At 32.8% G+C, this 24,460-nt stretch overlaps 3 protein-coding genes across 5 annotated transcripts; 2 read left to right on the top strand and 1 right to left on the bottom strand.

Annotated features, from left to right (window-relative positions):
* Positions 1–1,036: 1,036 nt before the first annotated feature.
* Positions 1,037–6,803, top strand: LOC118041756 (O-fucosyltransferase 10). Of its 2 annotated transcripts, none has more exons than XM_035049244.2 (10): positions 1,037–1,566; positions 1,949–2,042; positions 2,213–2,280; positions 2,374–2,462; positions 3,445–3,642; positions 3,860–4,064; positions 4,183–4,350; positions 4,596–4,763; positions 5,639–5,829; positions 6,304–6,803. In XM_035049244.2, the coding sequence occupies exons 1-10, from the start codon at positions 1,183–1,185 to the stop codon at positions 6,533–6,535; spliced, it is 1,797 nt and encodes a 598-aa protein (XP_034905135.1). In that variant the 5' UTR covers positions 1,037–1,182; the 3' UTR covers positions 6,536–6,803. The 2 variants fall into 2 exon arrangements, with proteins under 2 accessions (XP_034905135.1, XP_034905136.1); XM_035049245.2 differs by having other exon boundaries at positions 1,038–1,566; positions 1,949–2,039.
* A 1,347-nt stretch (positions 6,804–8,150) lies between these two features.
* Positions 8,151–11,659, top strand: LOC118041753 (pentatricopeptide repeat-containing protein At4g08210). 2 transcript variants are annotated; one of them, XM_035049239.2, is made up of 3 exons: positions 8,151–10,852; positions 11,027–11,109; positions 11,239–11,659. In XM_035049239.2, exon 1 carries the CDS (start codon positions 8,554–8,556, stop codon positions 10,633–10,635), a length of 2,082 nt encoding a protein of 693 aa, XP_034905130.1. In that variant the 5' UTR covers positions 8,151–8,553; the 3' UTR covers positions 10,636–10,852; positions 11,027–11,109; positions 11,239–11,659. The 2 variants fall into 2 exon arrangements, with proteins under 2 accessions (XP_034905130.1, XP_073260432.1); XM_073404331.1 differs by lacking the exon at positions 11,027–11,109.
* A 4,580-nt stretch (positions 11,660–16,239) lies between these two features.
* Positions 16,240–18,595, bottom strand: LOC118041755 (uncharacterized). Its single transcript, XM_035049243.2, has 2 exons — positions 17,640–18,595; positions 16,240–17,257 (listed from the first exon to the last, which is right to left on the bottom strand). Exons 1-2 carry the CDS (start codon positions 18,283–18,285, stop codon positions 16,626–16,628), a joined length of 1,278 nt encoding a protein of 425 aa, XP_034905134.1. The 5' UTR covers positions 18,286–18,595; the 3' UTR covers positions 16,240–16,625.
* Positions 18,596–24,460: the final 5,865 nt, after the last annotated feature.

Here is a 24,460-nt window from a genome sequence, read left to right on the forward strand (position 1 = left end):
GTCTTACCCCTCGTATCTCTAGACCATAATTCCTTTTCCCGAATATCTATACATGCATGATGTATTTAGTTTGGATAACGTTTTCGAATTTTTTTTTTTACTGCAAGCGGAGTTCCTATATAACATTTTTACTTTTAACTTTTACCGTGGGATTGGATATCATCACCTTTCACAAACAAAATAGGGATGTTAACAATTATTTTATTTTATTTTATGAAACGACGTTGTAGAAATGCGTTTTTTGCTTAAAAAATAATCGTCCATTCTGAAACAATCAAAACCTCAAAGATGAATTTACTGTTTTAAATAGAAAAACACAAATGTTTCAAAACTTTGTTGCGAATCTATCGTAAATCTCTCTCCGATAAGGAATTATTTGAAATCAGGGTAGTTATTGTTTTTTTAAAGTTTTTATATTTAAAAAATTATTAAAATAATTTTATTTATTATTAATATTAATACATCAAAACAATAAAATACTATAAAAATAATTAAAATAAAAAAAATTAAAATTTTTTCAAACAATTCTCCCTGTATGCTCTAACTGCAAGTCACCACAAGTTTTGTTTGATACCAGCAAAGCATCTTCAAGTCCCAAAATAGACTTGCAGGAACTCACTCTTGCGAATCCACAACTAACACCAAGAGTTGAATATCATATTAAAATCACAAATTACTAAAAATAACCTATCCGTTCACTCGTGATACTTAGCAGTACTCTGTCTACCCACTAACATTAATTATAAAAAAAAAAAAAAAAAAAAAAGCAGTTTTTTAAGAAATTAAACTCTTTTTTAAAAGCTGGAATCACACACCTTATAAATATCATTTTAGTGTTTTTTTTTTAATAATTTTAATGTATTTATATTAAAAATAAGAGAAATTTAAAATATTTTTAAATAAAAAATACTTTTTTTTAAAAAATAAAATAAAATCATGTACTGGAATACCCAGGCCCCCTCTGGCCTCTTTCCCTCTCACGCCCCCCTCTACTATTCTCTTCTGTACACAAAAATAATCTTTTAAGAAATCTCCACCTGAAAACAAAACAAAACATCCTTTTCATCATTTCCTTGCACACAAAAAACAAACAGCTCTCCCTCCCTCTCCCTCTCTCTCATTTTTCTTGAAATGATCTTTCTCTCATTCTAGAACATAAGCTTTCTTTCTTTATTTATATGCATGGCTATAAACACTATAATGAAAAATAAAACTTATAATGTTGTCAGTGGTGAGGGAAGCGGTGGGGACGGAAATTCTTCTAGTCCACCATCGTCGCCACGGCGTCAGACAAGCGGCTTCTCTCAATGTCGACGGCGGCTCCGCTCGAAGGTTCAGTTGCAGTACTTTCGCAAAGACAGTTTGGCTGCCGGGATTTTTGTACGGCGGAACATACAGTTCCTCCTGCTCTTGTTCTTTCTCTACTTTTCTGGTTTGATGATGTGTGTGGGCCGGTTCTCGGAGTTCTTGCGTCACTCTCGTGAGCCTATTGCGATCTATAAAAGCCATGTCTTGTTGGAGAAGCTTTGGCATGATATTGAAACTGATAATTCTACTGCTCTCGAGGTTTAATTTTTTTTTTTAATTTTTTTTGTGAACTTCTGTTTTTGCGTTGTTTAATTTTTATTTTCTGCTTGGTTGTTGAGCAAAAGTGGAAAAAGGAAAAGTAAAGGAAGGAAAAAAAAGAAAGAAGTAAAGCTTGCAACCACCGAATTACCACGTGGGGCCGAAACAGAAAAATTGTTGAAGAAAAACTCAAAGTCTAAAGAGAGTGGGGCTAATTTAATCATGATCGAGGCATTATTAATTTTCGAGCGGCTTTTGATTATCAATAAAGTGAATTGCTAAGTTCTGACAAGGGGTTTTGCCATATAGCCAAATTAATGATATATATTTTTTAATTTATTTTTCCCACTTAAACTATAATTTTTAATATTTTTTTTTGCAGTTATCTTCTGTATGGCAATTCAAAAGGAGAATGAAAGTGCAGAAACCTTGTCCCGTGTTAGCTACTAGACGGCGTTTGGGTTCAGTCGAAGGTAGTTGTTATTGTTGCTGAGAATTTTCAGTATAATAAACAACCCTTTGCCTTTCTCCTGGGCATGAGTCCCTTCTGTTTCAAAGATAACGTCGGCATGCTAATCAGCGCTAAGGGTAAAACTTAACTGAGTTTTTAAGAAGCTAAACTGATATTTTGTATTTTCAAGTGCAGTGTCGTCTGGTCCCGCCGGGTACTTAATCGTGGAGGCAAATGGTGGTCTTAACCAACAGCGCTCTGCGGTATGTTATTTATTATCCTATGTACTGCTTTCCATTTTCCGGTGTCATTGTAGGACAAGCTTGCACTCATGTGCCACTCATGTGTTGTTGTAGATCTGCAATGCAGTTGCTGTAGCTGGAATTTTGAATGCAGTACTGGTCATCCCTAGTTTTGGTTACAACAGTGTCTGGAAGGATCCAAGGTCAGCTGCTGAATTATTCCCTCCTTTTTATAAAATAAAAATAAAAAATAAAATTCCTTGATCAGGTTTTAAATTTCAAACGCGGTGAGTTGTTATTAAGGTCTCTCTGGCTACTGTAATGACCATCTAATTATCTAAATGCACTCGTCCCTAGTTTTCGTTACAACAGTGTCTGGAATGATCCAAGGTGAGCTGCTGAATTATTCCCTCCTTTTTATAAAACAAAAAATAAAAAATAAAAATAAAAATTCCTTGACCAGGTTTTAAATTTCAAACGTGGTGGGTTGTTATCAAGGTCCCTCTGGCTACTGTAATGACCCATCTAATTATCTAAATGCACTCGTGAATTTAAAGAAGTCGTGTTAGTGTAACCTGGAAGTGCTTAAGAGATAGTGCAGAACTTTAATTGAGACTGAAACACGTAAATATATTTGAATTTTCTGAGAGAGGTGCCTCCATTTTTCAGGGTTTTGCCTATTAAGAGTAACAGTTACTCCAAGCATGACATCTGAAAGACGTGATCAAATACTGATCTTGTCAATATCATTATCTTTTAATTTGAGACAAGATGGTGGTGGGTGCTTGCCATAAAAACCTTCAGGCTTGATGTTGCAATTATTTCAATATTTATGTCTGTCTAGATTGATGGATGTGTCGATGTTGATTGCACCATACATGTCATGATGCAAACGCATAAGCAGTTTTTTGGGTATTTTATTTCTTCTAGTTTGTGGATGAACCCAATCGGCATGTGTATGTAATCAAGTATAACCAACTATTTTTTTGGAGCAAATTTGAGGTTCTTGGTTCAGACGGGGAAACTGACAGTGTTAATAGACCCCATTATTTGTATTCGGAAACTTGCCAAAAATGCACCAGGACAATGAGTTCCACCCCTGAACTCTGTTGCTTTCAGTGATTTTCTTTTAAAACTGAATCTTTCATGAACGAATCATTTATAGCTAAAGATTCATTTTTACAGTGAGTTCAGAGATATATACGATGAAGATCATTTTATAGCCACACTTGAGGGTTATGTGAAAGTGGTTAAAGAGTTGCCTGATGAGTTGATATCAAAATATGACCACAATATTACTAATATTCCACAACTCCGTGTTGAAGCATGGGCTCCTGCTAAACATTATTTAGGAGAAGTTTATCCTGTCCTGCAGGAGCATGGGTACGTGATGAAGCATTCTTTCCTGTTCTTTCTTTTCCTTTTACTATCATTTATTTCTTCCCTCAATTAGAATGTATCTTTTTGAAGGAAAATGACTAATCTGTTAGTTGCTAATTTGTCCCAGCTATCATGATTTCTGCATTTACTACTTTCTAACCAGATATCTGTTGAAACACGCTTCTAGCTTATTTTTGACTATTCACTCGTTTCAAAACAGGGTCATCCGCATTGCACCCTTTGCCAATAGATTGGCAATGAATGTCCCATCTCACATTCAATTGCTTAGATGCATAACAAATTACAGAGCATTGAGGTTCGCTGCTCCTATAACAACCCTAGCACAGAAATTGGTAAACCGAATGATTGTAAGGAGCTCAATGACCGGTGGAAAATATGTGTCCGTTCACCTTCGATTTGAGGAGGTATTAAAGCTCATGTATTATTCTATTCTAAGCAAGGTTTCCGTTCCTTGAAATATTTTATGTTGAGCATGCTGAGGATCCATTTCATATAACGATAAACATATCCCTCATCTTCTAGGACATGGTGGCCTTCTCATGCTGTTTGTATGATGGAGGGGATGCTGAAAAGTCTGAAATGCATTCAATTCGGGAAAAAGGGTGGAAGGGGAAGTTCAAAAGAAAAGATCTCGACTTCGTAGCTGGTCGTAATCGTATAGATGGAAAATGCCCTCTAACACCCTTGGAGGTACCCCATTTATCTACCTCTTTTAGCATTTTTCTTTTGAGCTCTTTGTAGAGCTCTTCCTTTCATAAAATGGCTGCTATAATGAGTTGCAGCCTTAACACAAATTAACTGCGAATAACTCTTAATTCAATCTAGTGTTGTTGGCACACTATCTTTCAAATCACCTTATTGGTTTCATCCTCGTGATCTAATTTGGCCAGTAATCACTATTTTTTTTGTACATGATGTTTTTCCTGTCAGCATAGGTTGGGATGATGCTGCGTGGCATGGGGTTTGGTAGCAACACTTCAATTTATTTAGCCTCAGGGAAAATTTACAAAGGAGAACAACATCTAGCTCCTTTATCGAAGATGTTTCCCCTTCTTTACACCAAGGAGTCACTTGCAACCTCTGACGAGCTTGCTCCTTTTCAGGTAAATCCTAAATACTCACTATACCTCTCTAGCATTGTGTGGTTAAAGGAGTTTGTTGGATCAGGATGTTTTTGAAAATTGGTTGATATGCTTTACAGATTACCCAAACCATACATGTCCACAACATGCGCCACTTTACCATTCCTGCTTCACTCACAACCCATGTTTTATCTGAGCTTCTGCCATCAAATTTGGAAGGCATTTTTTTTGAGGAGGGATTCTAAGCAATATACTTGATACTCTGCTCCAAGTTATTTGTTGTTCAGTCCCCATAATTTAACAAAACTAACCAGTCAATCGTCATGGTTTCAAAAACTATATATTTAATTTCTACATTTTTAAATTCGTTTATAACCTGGTCCTTTCATCAATTTCTTGCTGTTTTCCAAAGTGTTTTATTTTTTTTAACAATATAAAAATTAAAATATAAGTAGGCAATATGAGTTTTTTTAATTCGTGAGACATTTTTGGAACAAGAAACTACTAAATTGAGGATGTTTACTGTTGATTAAGAGACTTTTCAATTATCTTCAGCGTCTAATTAATTAGGTTTTATAAAGTACAGGGATCTAGTTAACTCTATTTTTAAAGTTTCTACGAGTTCAATAGGATTTTGCAATGTCCACGGATTAATTCAATTGAATGATGCTGAATATGTCTAGATTGCTATGTTGATTGTATCAGTAGACAGTGAGTTCATTTTTTTCAGCTTCTTGGCTTGTATATGAACATTATACAAAATGATTCTGAATATAGAAACAAACCCATATAAAAAGCTGAATACGTCTTGACTGCTATTCATGTGGTTATTTTTCAATTTGACCCAGAAGCTTATTCTATTAACTTGCTAAAACACCTATTTTCTATGATTGCAGGGCTACTCTTCGAGGCTGGCAGCTTTGGACTACACTGTATGCTTGTTCAGTGAGGTTTTTGTGACAACTCACGGTGGAAACTTCCCGCATTTTCTGATGGGTCACCGTAGATTTCTTTTTAATGGGCATGCAAAGACCATAAGGCCTGATAAACGCATCCTTGTTGGTCTACTAGAGAACATGACAATCAGGTATATTCTCCATCAACTGTGTCATTCCTCTTCGTTTACATCCTTGTGTTTATTGGAACTGAGTTAAAAGGTGATGTCAAAATTTTTGCATTTGCAATCTGCTCCTATCTTTGATTATTTGATTATGACATGATAGATAAAGGGTTCAGGGGAAAACATTGACGGATAAAATGTCTTGTGGTTGCCATTTGGCATGTTCTATCAACTAGCAGTTAGTATATTCAACCAATGAAAATATTCCAGAGATTGTATTTCTCGATTATTTCACCACCTTAGTAAAGCAAAAATTTGAAAATCGTTGTAGAAGAATATGTTATGGAGGACGTTGTTATTAGGATTTAAACTAACCAGAGAAGATGGATGGTAAAGTGGTTTTTGCTTCATGTATAGTTTAAAGCTAGACTGCAAGGCCAAATGCAGAAAAAAACATGTATCATTAGTTGATGATGGAATGTTTACTCGTTGGATTTGCAGCTGGAAGGACTTCAAGGATGACATGGAAGCGATGCTCCTTGAAAGTGATCGCAAGGGAATGATGATTCCAAGAGTCAGAAAATTCAACAGAAAGAATTCGATCTACACATTCCCGTTGCCAGAATGTGACTGTCTCCAATCACATGACTCCTCGCGCGTGATAAACCATACTCTTAATGTTCTTGATCCTCAACTTGAGCCTACAAGAGGAAGAGTTCCAGTCTCAGATTAGCTCTCATCTCATGCATAATAATCCATCGCTGCATTAAGTCTATGCAGCTTGGGCTGTTTTCTTCAGCGGTCTTCCAGCAGTTCAGCCCGTTCTCGTGGATTGATACATTTTTCATGTGGAGAGGTGTGGATTCCGATTTTTTTCAATCGAGGAATTCTTTTTAATGTAAATTAAAGTTTTGTAAATATATATCAGACTAAAGATATATACTTTATCATCAGATATTCAATAAAAACTTAGATTTTATACACATAATAATAATAATAATAATAATAATAATAATAATAATAATAATAATAATAAATCAAAATTAATTTATATCTAAATTAAAACATGAAGGATATTTATTTATTGAAGTACTTTAAAATAATGATTTTTTTTGTTGATGTTAATGATGAATTTTTTATTTTTAAAATTTTATTGTTTATTATTTGTGTATTTAGAATATTTACAATAATGATGAATCTTGGTTTAGTGTGTTTCTACACAAAGTGTGTGCTATAAATTATACAACTTAAAGATTTCTTAATAAGTTGAATATAGAAATATTTCTCAATAAGTTGAAAATATAAAAGTTAAAATATATAAAAAAATAAAATAAAAACACGAAAATTATACAGAGTAAATCTGAAAATTCAAGTTTATTTTTTTTTTTATTTTTTTGATAATGAATTGTAGGAGATAAAGTGTTAAAGAATGAAATTCTTCTTATTATTAATTTTTAATTAGTTACTATAAAACAAGAATTAAAATTTTTAAAATAATATTTTTTTTAAAAAAAATAATTTTTTATTTACCTATAATGTATTTAATCAAAACAAATTTCCAACACAGATATACCCTTACACAAAAATGTGCCCAAGTTCCCTATATTCTTGGAAGTATTTCGGTATCTAGTTTTTTTAGGTGGCTGCAACGAGTGGATGCTTGGTTTTTGGCTGCAGTGGATTTTCATCGTGCAAGTGCAAGCATAGCATAGCATTGCATTTGGTGTGTGATCGTCGGAATGATACGAAAATCTCATAAAGCCAATCCTAACTAGTCTGGAGCTGGGGCTTGGTTTTTATTGTTGTTGGTGGTGTAAATGCGGGCCTAGAGATCGTCTTTCTAGCCCTGTCTGCCTATGGGCTGATCTTATCTGTCAAGTAATTTTATAATGGACGACGAGAAACTTGTGGTCCGCTTTTGAAAAAGGAATGCTTCGAAAAAATAAATAAATACGGTAGAAATGATTTTTGTCATTATCATGGATTTTATTTTTTATTTTTACTTGTGTTTATTTTATTTTTTTTCAAAATAAATCTGCGACTAACTGATAATAAGATATCACCATCATCTCAATTTCTTTTTATTTTTATGAAAATCAGTCGGCAACTATCATAAATTTTATATACGTTATTGGCTATATATAGTTTGGCTATTGGTAACATCCATCTGTTAACGTCTCTGATATGCACATTAAGCATATAAAAATTAAATGTGAAAATTTTAAATATGATAAAAAGTAAAAAAGTACGAATTCGGATGTACCCAAAGAAGCATATCCAGATTTTTTTTTTAAATTTTTAGTATTTTATTAACCCCTACTTTACCCAAAGAAGGCAATGTTTATCTGGTAATTTTAATTTAATTACTAATATTTGATTAATGTTTTTACTTCCCAAGATCTTTTTCCTACAATCTTGATTTATTTATCTAATATTCACATTTGGATTTTCTCTTTTGATTTTTTGATATCCTTAAAACTTTCACCTGTAATTTTCTATATAATGCGTAGATCTTTGATACGTGACATCCAAAATAACGGAATTGGATAAAATGATGAAAATCATAGCTGTAGAATTCATATAAAAATATTATACAATAGAACCTTGTTTGGTTATAGGAAGTATAAAATCATGGGTTAATGCTGCCTATGAAGGTTTTTATCATTCCATGGCTAACTATGACACGTGTAGTAAACTTCTAGTTATGTAGCTTCCTCCAACAACTCATGAGCTCCTTGACCTTTGCGGGTAATGAAAATGGACTTGAAGCATATAGTTGCAGCAATACGCCATTGTGGGCGAGTTAAAGCAGTCAAGCAAGGCAAATCATTTCATTCTCATTTGATCAAAACTGGGTGTTCTCATAACGTCTACATAGCCTGCAATTTGGTATCTATGTATGTTGACTTCACATTTTTAATCGACGCGTATAAAGTGTTTGATGAAATGCCTGTCAAAAACATCGTCACCTGGACCACTATGGTTTCTGCGTATACCAGCAATGGCAAGCCTCGTGAAGCAATAAAACTATATACCCGGATGTTAGATTCTAAATCAGAAGTCCCTAATGGGTTTATGTACTCTGTGGTTTTGAAAGCGTGTGGTCTTGTGGGTGAGATTGAGCTGGGTAGACTGATTCATAAGAGATTTTCTAGAGAGAATTTAGATTACGATATTGTTTTGCTGAATGCTCTTTTGGATATGTATGTTAAATGCGGATGCTTGAGTGATGCAAGAAAAGTTTTCGATGGGATCTTTTTGAGGGCGAATTCCACTTCCTGGAATACAATGATTTCAGGGTATTTTAAGGAAGGTTTGGTGGAGGAGGCTGTTAATTTGTTCAATCAAATGCCGGACAGAAATGTTGTTTCTTGGAATACTATTATTGCTGGTCTTGCAGAAAATGGGAGTTCACGTGCATTACAGTTTGTTTGTAAGATGCACCGGGAAGGGATTAGGCTTGATAAATTTACTTTTCCATGTGCTCTTAAGACATGTAGTTATGCTGGTTTCTTAGTTGCAGGTAAACAGATTCACTGTTATGTTTTAAAGTCTGGTTTGGAGTCTAGTTGCTTCGCCGTGTCAGCGCTGGTTGATATGTATTCAAATTGCAACGGGTTAGATGATGCTATAAGGCTGTTTGATCAATACTCAGGTGGTACTGGTTCAATCTGTGATAGCTTAGTACTCTGGAATTGTATGCTTTCAGGGTATGTTGTTCATGAGCAAAATAGAGCTGCTGTTAGTATGATTGCACAAATCCATCGTTCTGGTGCTTCGGTTGACTCTTACACCTTGAGTAGTGCTTTGAAGGTCTGCATCAACTTGCTCAATGAGAGACTTGGGATTCAAGTTCATGCTTTGGTTGTTATGAGTGGGCACGAGTTAGATTATGTTGTTGGAAGCATCCTTGTAGACCTCTATGCAAAACTGGGGAATATGAAAGATGCTTTTAAACTGTTTCATAGGCTTCCCGAGAAAGATATTGTAGCTTGGTCTGGTTTACTCATGGGGTGCGCTAAGATGGAATTGAACTCCTTAGCTTTGTCACTGTTTAGAGATATGGTTACATTTGGTGTTGAAGTAGATCAGTATATTGTTTCTAATGTTCTGAAAGTCTGTTCTAGTCTGGCATCTATTGGAACCGGTAAACAGGTACATGCTTTTTGTATCAAGGGAGGATATGAAACAGAACAGGTCACCATCACAGCCCTCATTGACATGTATTCAAAATGTGGTGAAGTAGAAGATGGTTTGGTTTTGTTTGGCTGTGTTGCAGATAGGGATGTTGTATGCTGGACAGGGATCATTGTGGGGTGTGCACAGAATGGAAGGGCAAATGAAGCTCTCGAAATTTTCCGACAGATGGTACAATCAGGGTTAAAGCCAAATGAAGTCACTTATCTAGGTGTCCTTACTGCATGTAGGCATGCTGGTTTGGTTGTAGAGGCACAGACCATATTTGGGACCATGAAATGTGATCACAGACTTGAACCTCAAATAGAACATTATTATTGCATGGTTGATCTTCTATGTCAAGCTGGATGTTTCAAAGAGGCAGAGAAGTTAATTGCTGAGATGCCATTCAAACCTGACAAAACCATATGGAGCTCGATGCTTGGAGCCTGTGGGACTCACAGGAATACTGGATTGGTCAGTACCATCGCTGAGAACCTTCTTGCTAATTGTCCAAATGACCCTTCGATTTATGTTATGCTTTCAAATGCTTATGGAACTTTGGGAATGTGGGATAGTCTAAGCCAAGTGAGGGAAGCTGCTAAAAAGCTGGGTGTCAAAGCAGCTGGAACGAGCTGGATTGAGATTTCAAGTTAAGATGCGTTGGTCATGGCATGGCATTAGTTAATCTTGCCTGAAGTTCAAGATTAAGTGGTAAAACATTCACTGCTACTTATCTATTAGTCATTATGTGTCTGGGATGTCAGTGTAAGAGCATTTACCCGTGCTAAATAGTTGGGCTGGGTTGAAGAAAACCTGGAGATGCAGAAACATACAGCATGTATATTGCAGTCAGAAGCATCTCGATACCAAGGTAACTCTCAATCCACCTGCAGTTACCATGCTACATTTCAGTTTATTGTTATGCCCGTATGGTCACTAGCTTACTTTCATGCATGAACATCTAGGAAAATTACAAGTTCTGTGTGCTTTCATCTTCGATAAGTTTTTCATCCTTTCATAATTTTTAACATGTTATGATAATCAGGAGCACATCAGTTGACTGTTCCAGGATGCCATACAAATCTTTTCCCTGAATTCAATTTACAAGATAAATTATATACAACTAACGTAAGTGTGGTATACATTGTGGATTTCCAGATGCAATAATACATGATACTAACCAGTCAGCTTTTCTTATCGTTTTCTTTTTAACAACTGCGGAAAGATCCATGTTATTCTTCATCTTGTGTTTTACAGAGTAGGAAAGAGAGGAAGGAAACTGCAATAGAAGGGCCCAAGAAAGGAAGAAACGGAATAGAATTTTTTACAGGTTTGGCCTGTCTCAATTTGCTCCACTATTTGGAACACTGTTGAACTATAGAGGTCAGTCAAACAAACTGATAGGTCCAAGCCTAATTTATTGCATATAGCATACATGAAAAAGTAGCTGCAATTGAGCAACGGTATGTGTTTATCTTTGCTCATAAAGTCCGTCTCCCTATTAAGCGCAAGCCTTTGAATTTGCTAATTTAGACACTCTCATCTCGCTCATTTCACTTCTATTTATGTCCTTTCCTTCTCTCCTGGTAAAGGTGAGAAATTTCTTTGTTTTTGTGTAGTATTGGAAAGTTAAAACTGCGATAAATAGCAATAACGAGTGAAATGATGATGATCCTAACTAGCGTAATATAGAGTTATAAATGTTCCCTCTATATATCTAAAACGGCAAGCTTTTCTCCCCCCCCCCCCAATATCTACTTGTTTGAAATCATTTAGAAGAATTATCGGACAAACAGCTATAGGTGTGTGTTTACACTTGAGAATCTTTCACCTATATGCCAATCTAAACAAGGCCCTCTAGTCTCATTCCGAAGAGGTTCCTAGTATGGCAAGCATCAGCAGGCCTCTATCCCTTCCATGGTCCAACGTAAATACAATCATTTTGCTTGTGTCGTGGACTTGGAAAGGTACTGCAAGAGAAAGGATACAATGGTCCTAGCTAGAAGTGAACCCTGGTCCAACCATCTGACCTTGACCCAACAGCCTTGAGCAAGCAACTGGCGTGGGGTCCACCTAGGCATTACCCAATTGTCATTGTTGATGCAAAGGGCAATCCGTTGCTTTGCAAGGCGTTATTCCATGCTTGCGGCATTTGGTTGTCATGAACATTCTTTCTCGTGGCATGTTGCTTTCTTCAATCATTTCACCCCCCTCCCAATTCTCTGTCCTCCACAGATTCAACATTATGGGTTGTGCCCGTGTTTCTTCTTTAAAGCTTGTCGCCTTCTCTTTTTACTATCTTCAGTGACTGTAAAACCTGAAAACACTGTAAAGGTACAGTGAACACACATTAAGGAAGCGTTTGTTTTTGCGTTTGTAACTGCGTTTTGGCAAATTTTAAATTTTTTTTTGTTTTACTAAAATTGAGTTATGATTGTACCTTTTGGATCGTTTTGATGTGCTGATGTCAAAAATGATTTTTAAAAAATGAAAAAACATCATTTGCATGTATTTCGGCACGAAAAGCTATTTGAAAAGCAACCACTACCACACTGCCAAACACGCTCTAAATACTCCTCTGAGCCCATCCACTATCAATGGGCGCCATAACTTCAACCCAGAGCATCTCCAAAGAGCATCTCCAATGAAAATACTATTTAAAAGAGTCAAATGGGTAATATAACTTTTTAAATAATGAGTGTGTGTGTGTGTATATTTTGCTTACATACAACTTTTAAAAAAACTAATTGTATTTTAATATATTTAATATACAATTATTTTAAGAAACTGATATAATTTAATTGACTTGTAGGATATAAAAACAACCCGAATGATTCTCAATCAACCCCAATGATGAAATTAAAAACAATACAATGAAAAAAAATAAAATTCAAGACAACCTGGATGAACTCATTAAATATATGATATAGATTATAAAATCAGGATAATTTAATTAAAAATAAATTAAAAAAAATAAAGCAGAAAAAGAAACTATTAAAAAAGAAAATAATATTGCAGTTAATGTGTTTTGATGTTTTTACAAGATGTGTAAGAATAATATTTTTGTAAGAAAAATGCTATTTTATTTAGTTTTTTTCTGGGAGCATGAAAAAAAAAATCAAAATATTACGTTTTTGTTTTTGGCTTTTCATTTAGCACCTAGGAGTTGCTCCAACAAGTAGACATACAATACGACCCCTTAAATTCGAGTAGATGGTCTAACATAGACCACCATTACATGGCATCCATCCATGATACATGTCATGGCTTGCTGCCACGATAAATACCGTTCATTTCCATCTTCAAAATCTCTTGGTAGTGGAAGCTATTTTGTATTATAGGAATGAACTAGATTTGTGCGCTTCGTGGTACGCCATGGGCAAAATATTTTTTTTGTCAGTAAAAATAAAAAGTTTGGGCAACGTAAGTGTTTCTTAAAAAGGTTTTTTTTTTAATGCAATTTAGGGCATAATTCCGATGAAAAAAAGGATTGATATATGAACCAACTAAAAAAAAACAGTTAGAAAAATGACGAAGTTAAGATTCAGTAAATCAAGTATGGAAGAACAAAAAAAAATAAAAAATGACTTAGATCAACCTTATCAAGCATCTAAATATTCAAGCCGAAACATGAAACTGAGATAATAAATAAATAAAAAGTAAATAAAAAAAGCTAAATTCAAATTTCAAATAAATCCAAATATTAAAGGATAAAATTAAAAATATAATCAATTAAAAAAAAAACTCTAAAAAAACCAACCAAACCAAACTCTATAATTTGAATCATGTCAATAAAATAATAGAATAGAAGACAAATTTGAAAACATTACACAGCCCAATTATAAAATAACTTAATATTAAAAGATAAATCACAAAAATTATTAAATTTAAAAAGAGTGATGCTAAAAACAATTGACCCAACCTAGGCCAACCCATGGTCTAAGCGACGGGATTGTGATAGATGAGTAGAAAGAAATCAAAGAAAATCACAAAGTGTAACATCAAAAAACTTCAACGTTGAATGATGGAACAAAAAAATATTAATTCTTAATCAATACAATGTTAAAAATAAAACTTTACAATTGCATTTTTTTTCTTGTTTTTTTTTCAATTTCATCACTTAATATTTATTATTATTAACTGGACAATGTAATTTATTTCAGTTTACTTCTTTTTTTAAAAAAATATCCATTAGAATTGCATTTCTTTATTGCTTATTTTTTTTAAAAAAAAATTAATCACTTAATATTTTTTATTATTATTAATTAGACAATGTAATTTGTTTCTATTTGATTTTTTTTTTCCAATCACTTTGATATCTTGTTAGTTTTTAATTTCATAGATATTTATTTTAGATTTAAAAAATATAGAAAAAAATTGTTTAACCCAATTAAATTCACGACTAATGTCACATGCTTGATTGATTAATTTTGTTAGCTAGGAATCAAGTTTGATAATTTTTTGTTGTTGCATAAGTAGTTTTTAATTTATTTAATTAGATATATCTATGAACTTTTTAAATTACTCTTGGAATTTTTTACTTACAAAAACACATTATAAAATTCTACATATTTTTTTAAGAAAAAAAAATATTTTGATTTACGAGAAACACGAAGTAAATAACTAGCAGTAAAAATGTGACAAACCAAGATCTTATGCGCGACTGTCAATACAGGCTACATTACTAGGCCGGAGAACAAATGGCCAAGCATGCTGGGGGCATGATAGTACCGACCCCCTAACCTTTGCGGTTCAAAAATAGTCGGGTATGCCATTAGATCGTATGGAACCATTTGAGGATATGTTTGGTATTGTAATTTAATTTAATTTTTTTAATTTTTAATTAATTTTTTTTATATTTTTTTGGATTTTTTGATGTAATGATATAAAAAATAAATTTTAAAAAATTAAAAAAATTATTTTAATAGTTTTTCAAACAATTGTTTTTTTTTTAAAAAAAACCTCTAACTTACTATCAGACATGCACTTCTTTATCAAGGTAACTCTAGTGATGTTTGGTGACATTATTATATTATAGATAACAGTAAAAAATTTGGCCATTTAATTGTATTTGTATGGTTTACCGACTCACATTTTATTGTGGATTAATTATTTATAATTATTTATTTTTTTATTTTAATTCTCAATTTTATTTTTGTATTTAATTTTTTTAAATAGTGATTATTTTTTAATTATTTTATATGTATTTAGTTTTTAAAAAGATTATTCAAATTCATCTATAATTTTTTTTTATGTTTTATATAATTGAAATTTATTAATTAAAAAAATATTTATTTTTGAATAACATTTCTAATAAGTATAACCTTACAGAATGTTTTTTTTCTTGGATTTTATTCAATTAATTTTATAATTGTCTATTTCTATTATTATTTAATTAAATATAAAATTGATTTTAATAACCACATATTGAACAAAACCTAGTAAATAATTCTTGTTGCGAGATTTATTATTTTGATCTATATCCGTCCCTCGACATTTCTAGATATATATTTAGTTACCATTAATGAATTTTATTTATTTATTGACTCATATTATTTTTTATTTATTTAATTAAAAACATGTATAAATGTTTTTATATACACTTAATATTTTTAAGTAAAAAAACTTTAGTGTTCAGTTTTGTTTTTTTTTTCGGAAAAAAAAATACTTAACTCGGGTGTCAAATAGCTAGTGAAAGTCTATGACTAGTCCTGCCACGTTAGCACGCCAGAAGAACTCATCGCTACAAATAAGGCAAAGGATTGAAAATTTGAGATGACATTTGGTGGCCACTGGGCAGCACAGATCTCTCCATCGTTTACCCTTTTTTGGCCGTTTAATGGATAAGTGCAGGCTTGAGAGGCTATCTTTTCCTTTGTGGCCCTGGGAGGATTTGCTAAAATGTACATGTCAGATTAAGGATTGACCATGGCCAAACCCACGGGATTAGAAATACCTTCTCCACTCTCTCTGGCCATTCCTGCTAGAAATTCTTTCTCTGGTTTTGCCTCATTTATATTTTACTTGAACTACGACAAGTATAACGTTGCATTTCCAGAAAATCGAAGGCTTCGGAGTTACAGTAGATGAAGTTCATTTTCACGCCCAGTGTTGGACATGAAGGCATGTCTTGCAGCTTGAAGACTGGTGTAATATCGCCTGCACAAAGTGCAACGCAGTAGTGTTATGAGTCCATGCATCCGATGATAATGCACCTTGAATAGTTAAACCCTCTATAAACTATTAGGCTCTGGTTGGTGGTGAAGTTTCATAGTAATCGGTGGTTACATCTCAAAATATGGGAGCATTCTTTCCAAGAATTTGATCACCTTCACTTTCAAAGATGGCATGATTAAACAGAAAACAAAGGTTACTTCTCGCTTATATTATTACATAACTTCTCGTCTGGTGGGTAGGAGACAGTGCACAAGAACAATGTACATTTAATGCCCGTGTGGAGACTGGCCAAGCTGTGAACAATTTTTTTGTTTATAGTTGACCAAGACCCCAAACTGTGCGTTGCAAAATGCCATCAAAAGGAAATATCATTATCGAGTTTCATGGACAGAATCAACTGAACAGAACAGAAAACACTACCCTAATTAATTCAATACAAGATGCTACTAGTTACGAGTTAGGCCATATTAAAACCCTCTATAGATAACAACAAAACAAGGCAAAATTGCCCTAGGGTTAAACACATACAACTCGTCCAGATTAGAGTAAACCTCCATGCCAGCTGCTACTGAATCATAATACTCAATATTTCCCTCCACGCTCTTCTTAACTCTGCCAGCAATCACCCTGCAAACCAGCATTGCCCTCTTATCACTATAACCATTACCATCCTCTAATGTTGTGGCTTTGTCATGTGCCTTTCCACTTGTCGCTGTTGTCAAAATCCCTTGTCCATTATCATCTCCACCGGTGGGATCTTTGAAGCCATTCTTGATGATGCTACATACCTTACAGTTTGGAACTGAAATGCACAAATTAGATGAGCCATTTAGGCCTATTGAGCACGCAAAGGTGGTGCAGTGAAACCTGAGGAGCTCATTGCCGTCTGCGATGCAACGTGGCTGTTTCTTGGGGAGCTTGGCGGCCTTGGCTTTGATGGAGTCTCTGTACTCTTCAAACTTAGAGATGGTTCTCTGGGTATTATGGACTTTGAGGATGCGATCTATTTTGCAAATGGGAGCCTGTTTCTTTAGCCAGCTTGATTGGAATATGATTTCTACTATGTTCTTGCTTGTATCCTCTGGACTCAGTTCAGATACTGTGAAATTTGAACCAAAAATCGGGGAGTTAAGTTAAGGACTTGTTTTAGTGTTTGGTAATGATGAGCATGCGAAGACACGAGTGTGATGGGCATTGAAAAGTTAAAATTAGTCAAAAACTAGTATTGAAAAAATGTAGTCATTAGCAACCAATATATATTGGAATAAGAAAAAAAATCTGAAGCTTAATGGCCAAAAGGAATTCTGGGCTCCTTTTGCCTCCAAAAAATACAGTGAACTATAAGGATGAAAATCAAATTCCTTATCAAGAAACAATATCATAAATCAAAATTATACTAATAGATAAGTAAATGTGAAAATAATAATTAAATGGTAGTTGGTTGAATATGTATCAAAAGTTGTAGGGAATGGTGGGGCTACCTGCATGTCTAACAGCCTGATGAAGCTCTAGACTTTCAGCTTTCGTGAAAATCTCACCACATTCAGGGCAAGAACAAATGCTACCCCACAAGGAATGGTCTCTGGCAATTCCAAGAACAGGATCCACTACCATTCTGCATTCATAGCAACCAGAGAATCTACTGAATGGCATTCCTCTGAAATTAGAAGATGCAGAAAGTGAAGAATTGGTAGAGGAAACAACCCCATTGAGTTCATGTAAAGGAGCTTTCATGGATCTACTTGAAGTGTCATTTTTACCAGCTGAGCCCATCGAAGCCCCTTTCCTTTGGACTTCAGGGGAGGTTGTTTCAGGCCTGTGCATGACCTCTGTGTTGCTGCATATTGAGCCTGAACACCTCATTTTCTTGCATCTCTTGCTTGTTTCCTCCGCTGACCGGTCTTGACGTTGGTTGTGTTTTTTCTCCTTCTTTGGTTGCTGCAGCTGATCTTGCTTTTGTTGCTGTGGTTGCTTTTGTTCAGGCTGCTGCTGTTGTGCTGGGAGATGCTTGCAGCTAAAAAGGCCTCTTACAACTAACCATGAAGGTGGTTTTTCTGTTTTGAGGGGATGGTAGTTTTGATTCTGTTGGACTTCCTTGGTTGTTCTGGAGTTCTTTGGTTTGGCCATTGCCAGGTGATAGAATATTGAAGCTTGAGCTCACCCGCTGGGAAGGTGCGAAAACTAGTAGAGAAGCCAGGGGATTTATTTCTAGATTCTGGAGTTAATGGTGATCTTTGATATGCATGTGACGAACTGAATTTTATACTGAACTAATAGCCCTTTTTCACGACGGGAATCTGACCGTTCATTCCATGAAAGTTTCTTAGATCAGTAGCAGAAGTAAGAAATCTGGGTCCCTTATTAAACTACTATTTACTGCATGGACTGTTGTTTTTTTTTTGTCCAGTAGGTTAGATCAGTAGAAGGGGAAGGCCAGATGGTGTTATACTCTACACTTGTTCCTTTCCATTTGCATCAGTATCAAATATTGATTGATGAACAGTTAATTTGATAGTAATTGTTCTGATACACCTATTAGGCTATCACTTACATCAGCGAAAACTTGGAGATTTGGTGCTTTTAGTATTGAAAAATAAAATTTTTGGCCAATTAACAACATTGCAAAAACTTTTGATGAAATAATGTCGTTTTGGACGACATATAAATAAGTTGTAATTAGAAAACATGACATCAAGTAAATATTGTATTTTAGAATTGTGATATATTAAAAAGTTTACGATTGAAAACTATACAACCAGTAAATATCGTATTTTGAAACTATAATTTTTTTTATATTTCTTGTTTTGGAATCTTGACAACTAATAAGATAGCTAAAAAGTTCCAGTAACCAAATCATCACCCGATAAACAAAAAATTAGTAGCCAAATCTCCCCTTTTATCCTACATATTTGAAGGGTTCATGACACCTATAAATCCAAGAACCTAAAAATTGCAATAGTCATAACTTTGATTTACTCATATTTAAATTTAAAGTTATCGGATTAGGATATTTTAAATTTGAATTTGTTTGAATTTTTTTCTATTTAAGTAGAAATCTAAGCTATGAAAAAACTTGTGGGGACATTCTATAAAGTCATAGGAAAACTGGACAACCTCGAATACCCCTTTATGGAGAGGCTTAAACAACCTTGAATATGTTTTAAAAATATTTTTTATCTTTTGTCAATTAGAATTTTCCAGTCAATAAAATTGTTATTCTTATCAACCTGAATTATTAGATTTGCTACCATCGATATCAGAACAATAAATCCATAGCAGAGGGAACAAGAATGTCATAACTTTTTTGAAGCAATTATACTTATAGATAAACGATGATCCGATATAAATGCAAATCAATGGCGTCATGACTATCTTAGTGAAGTGTGAAGTCTCTAGCTTGCTTTGTTGTCATCCTAGGATAAATTTCCAGATCCAAGCGCATTCACAATAGCGATTGGTCCTCACTCATTACACTATAGTGGTGATTTAAAAAAAAAAAAAAAGTTGGATTCCTTTTGCCTTAAAATTATGTGAACCCATATACAATGGAATGAGTTTCTGTATTTTAATAATTCATGAAAATTAAAAATAATACTTTCTTGTTTGATATTGTTATAGTTTTTACACTTGTAATTTAAAAAGGATAAGTTTAAGAAAAGTGATGATGTTTAAGAATTCAATATTCTCATAAATGAGATTATTTAGTATTTGGATATATGGTAATGACATGTTCAAGTCAATATTCTTTTATTTGGAGCTCAAAAAATAGATGGTCGATAGTATAAAGCTCAACACCTTCAAAACAATTTTTTTTAGTGGGGTTTGGAGAATCTTAAATAATAAAATTAGTGATTTTTAATAAATAATTACGATAAATAAAAGAATAACATTTATATTCCAGGAACAAGAGTGTTTTTTTTTTATATGATAAATGTCTTAAGAATTAAAAAAAATATGAATTCTTTATTTGGTTGGTTCAAGTAGTATTTATAACCTCTAAATTTTATCACGTTACTTGAATAAAAATATTAAAATATTATTTTTTCTTAATAGTATTAACATATCTAATCTTTCTCTAATCTTGAATGAAGAGGATGGAAAATCATGTTCAGGTATTTAGATACTATTTGGGAACACGGTGCAAACCGTGTTTCCAAAAAAATTAAATTTTTTTTTTGTTAAAATTTAATATATGTTGTATTTTTTGGATTGTTTTGATGAACTGATGTTAAAAAATAATTTTTAAAAAATAATAAATTTATTATTAATATATATTTTAATATAAAAAATTATTTAAAAAAATAACTATTATCACACTGTAAAATATATTCTCAGGACCACTGCAATCGGCATAGAAAAGAAAAGTGACTTTCATATGAATTTATAATATTAGTTAGATCGTATAAAATCATTTTAAAAAAATGGTTGTTAAAAATTACCTGTCCAAGGAAAGGAGAGGTGCTCCCGCTCAAAAAAGTTAGTGCCCAATATGAGAGCACTTGATCCCGAATGCCAAATAGAATGATTAGTTTCGCAGAAATAACCAGGGCGTTTGTAATGATGGCTCTCCTATAATTTGACTGCTTTCCCCTTCCTCGAGAAAATCTATACCACTACAGCTTCATAGGAAAATCTTCACATGCTTTCCCCTTCCAAGGCATTGCTTTGCCCTATGTACCTCTCGATGCATCGATAGCCAATGCTCTTTAAAATTCTAATGAACCCAGTCACCGGAGGAGAGAAAATCTATCACAATTTGGAGATTGGATTTCCAAATTCCGATCAACGACTGCAATAAAATAAAACTGGTATTGGGCTCGACGGGCCAGTTGTTAGGAAAATGAACGATACATCCCTTAATTAGCCCAGATGACCCAAAACCAACTTGCCTGATGCTGGTTCCTCTACTTTTGAGCAGCCCTGCAATGCATTGGATTTTGCTTTGGGCACGAAAACGAAAGAGAATGTATCCCTGGAACAAACAGACATCGCACACCTCATGAATCTTGAAATTAACGATTATATAAGTTTTTAGTAGTTATCATATAAATAATTACAGAGTTCAAATATGAGATCATAAATAAAATAAACTTTTTAATTTAAAATTATTATTATTAAATCACCTCCTAGATATTTAGTGTAGAATGGTTTTGGTTACTAGTATTATGATTTGCTTTGTTAGCTGCAAATTGACAACTGTGTGATAAATTGAGGTTGGATGAGAAAAATTTACCGAGTTCATAGTCTATAAAAAGGTGAGAGGTTCCCAGGTGCAGAAAAAGAAAAAACTGAAGGAAGTGTGATAGGATACCGAAGTAAATCAAAGTATTTTTGTTGTCAGGGTGCCATCATGTCTACGAGGACTGAAATTGTGATCTGTGATAGGATGACTTTTGGGCTTTGACTGTTTATGTCGTTTTCGGTGTTGGTGCCAGAAGTCAGTACACGACAGTAATCCTCTCCTCCCTTCCTCTTGTTGGGGTCTCGACGTTCTTCTGCTGTAACTCTTTTCTGGCCTCCTTGTCTCGGTGTAAATATAATTCGGACTCGGCAATCTCGAGAAATGACTTCTCGGTTATTTTATCAAGGAAATCACTTGACATCAGTAAAATTGCTCTCACGTCAAAAAGAAAAGAAAGGTAATATTGTTCTTGATTTCTGAAAGCAGACTCCCCGCTATGGTGCGATTCTCTCCTCCCTTCTATATTAGAAAGTACAGATTATGACTTTCGAGTGCTTTGCTTGTGTATGAATGCCAACTGAGTTAAGTCCAGTGGCCTGCTTGATCGGTGTTATTGTGTGAATTAATATAAAATCATCTATTAGCTTAATGATTTAATTATCTGAATTTAAGTTTTTATTTAATATGATATCAAAATTTTAATAATTAAATAATTATAAATTAAAATCTTGTAGTCACGTATGTATATATTATTAATTTAGGTGTGGTTTGAACATTTTTCTGACTCCAGTTTTTTATAACAGAAAAATATAAGATTTAAAGAGTTAAAAATGTTTTCTAATTCAATACAGTAAAAACCACTTCTACATGCAGAAATACAGCACTTTATTATTTAAGTATATATCAACATTATATATTAATAAAATAATTTTGAAATAAATAATATTATTATAAATAATAAAATAATAATATATAGTGTAAGTGATGCCTTAGGATACATCAATATAAAATATTTATTAAAAGTTATACTAATTTAATATATCAGTGTATATAATGTTTTACTTTATATAGTATTGCTATAAAACACATTGAAATATACATGTTCTGCTACACGGTAATCATATATAATTAAATAGAATATAAAAGAAAATATTTTCAAGAATCATCAAATAGAAAAAAATGTTATGGCACTATTTTAGAAATACTACTATTTAAAAAAAATTGACTTGGAAACACTTATTTTTCAACTTAATTTATACCATAAAATAGTTTCAACTTATTTTTTATTATACAATCAAACATTAAAAATAATTTATTTTCTTAAAAATTACTTTTCATTAAACTCACTTTTTAAAAAGAATTTATTTCCTGACAAATGAGGCCTTGAATTACACGGTAAAGCTATATTTTTTTTATTTTAAAAATGACATTAAAGAATAGTTTCTTTTCCCAAGCATTGAGATTAAAATGAAAACAGTGCTGTTGACGGTCAGTGCACTCCAAAGCAAGGTATCTGTAAGCACTATTCCCCTGTTTTATTGTTTATTTTTACTATTAATTATTCCAATTTATTATTTTAAATTGTTAGGTAGGGTTGAAATATATAATTTATATTATTTTTTAACATCCTTTTAGGTAGAAATATTTTAGGCTTGAAACGCATAAGCAACCATGCAAACAAACGAACTCTAAGAATTGATTGATTGATTAATTAGTGTTGATGGTGTTTAATTTAATATTTATCTATAATCCAAAATATATCTTATTTTCTTCAATCTTTTTATGCTATTCTTTTTCCTTTTCTACTCCTCAACACCCAAAAATAAATTAAGAAATATCATAAAAAGAGTTAAAATTATAATTATAATATCAACCTAGACACTAAAAAAAAAAAACTAGAGTTTTTAATGGTGTTTCACTACTCGTACAAATAATAAAACACCTTCCCCTTTTTATTTTATTTTTGTTTTTTTATTTTTTTAATTTCATTGTAGAATATTTTATTATTTGATCAATCTTGTGACCTAATTTTATGAGATAAGGTTTAAAATTTTAGTGAAGAGATAAAATTAAAATAAAAAGGACCACAATATAAAATACATAAAAAATATATGACCAATCAAAATTTATAAAAATTTTATTTTGATTTAAAAATTCATTTTGTTTAGTTTTTAATTCATGATTTGAAGACTAGAGGGATAAAGTACAAGTAAACTACAAAAAAAGAAAAAAAGTTGGCAGTTAGCCACACTGTGATGATTAAAATGACTAAAGGCTCCGTTTGTTTGCAGGAAAGTGGTTTCCTTTTGGAAAGTGAATTCCTGGAAAGTGAATTCCAGGAAAGTATTTTCTGATATTTGGTAGTGTTATGGAAAATGAACTGGAAAACACTTTCCAGTGTTTGGTTGTGCTATGGAAAATGAACTGGAAAATAATTTATTAATGAATTAATTTTTTTTTCAAGTTTATCTAATATATATAAAATATTTAATATAAAATATTTAATCACTTACAATTGTCATAACTCAATTTTGATCTTTTTTATTTTTATTATTTAAAAAAAAAATGATGACAAATACAAATAAAATAAATAAAGGATGAATTAAAATTTGGGTTAAGGGCAACATGATTAGAAGTTTAAAGATTTAATTAAACTCTTGACTAGTTTAATTAATTAAATCAAGGGTTTAATTGGAGAATTGATTTAATTAAATTTTAGATTATTTTAATTAATGAAATCAAGAGTTTAATTGAAGAGTTGATGAGTTTGAAGACTTAATTAAACTTTGATTTAATCAAAAACTCATTACTTAAATAAAATAAACTAACTCTTTGCATTTTAATTCACTGCTACAGTAGCAGCGAATTATAATGCAATGCTACAGCAGCGAATTATAATGCAATGCTACAGCAGTGAATTATAATTCGCTGCTACAGTAGCATTGCATTTTAATTCACTGCTACTGTAGCAGTGAATTAAAATGTGAATGCTACTGTAGCTGTGAATTAAAATTCGCCAGGCGTGCGCTACGCCAAAAGGAAAGTGTTTTCCTTTCTTTAACAGAAGGAAAACACTTTCCTTTCTCAGAGTAACGATTTTACGTTGACCGGAATTAAGTT

The sequence above is a fragment of the Populus alba genome, chromosome 14 (assembly GCF_005239225.2).
Source record: "Populus alba chromosome 14, ASM523922v2, whole genome shotgun sequence".
Classification (NCBI taxonomy): Eukaryota; Viridiplantae; Streptophyta; class Magnoliopsida; order Malpighiales; family Salicaceae; genus Populus; species Populus alba.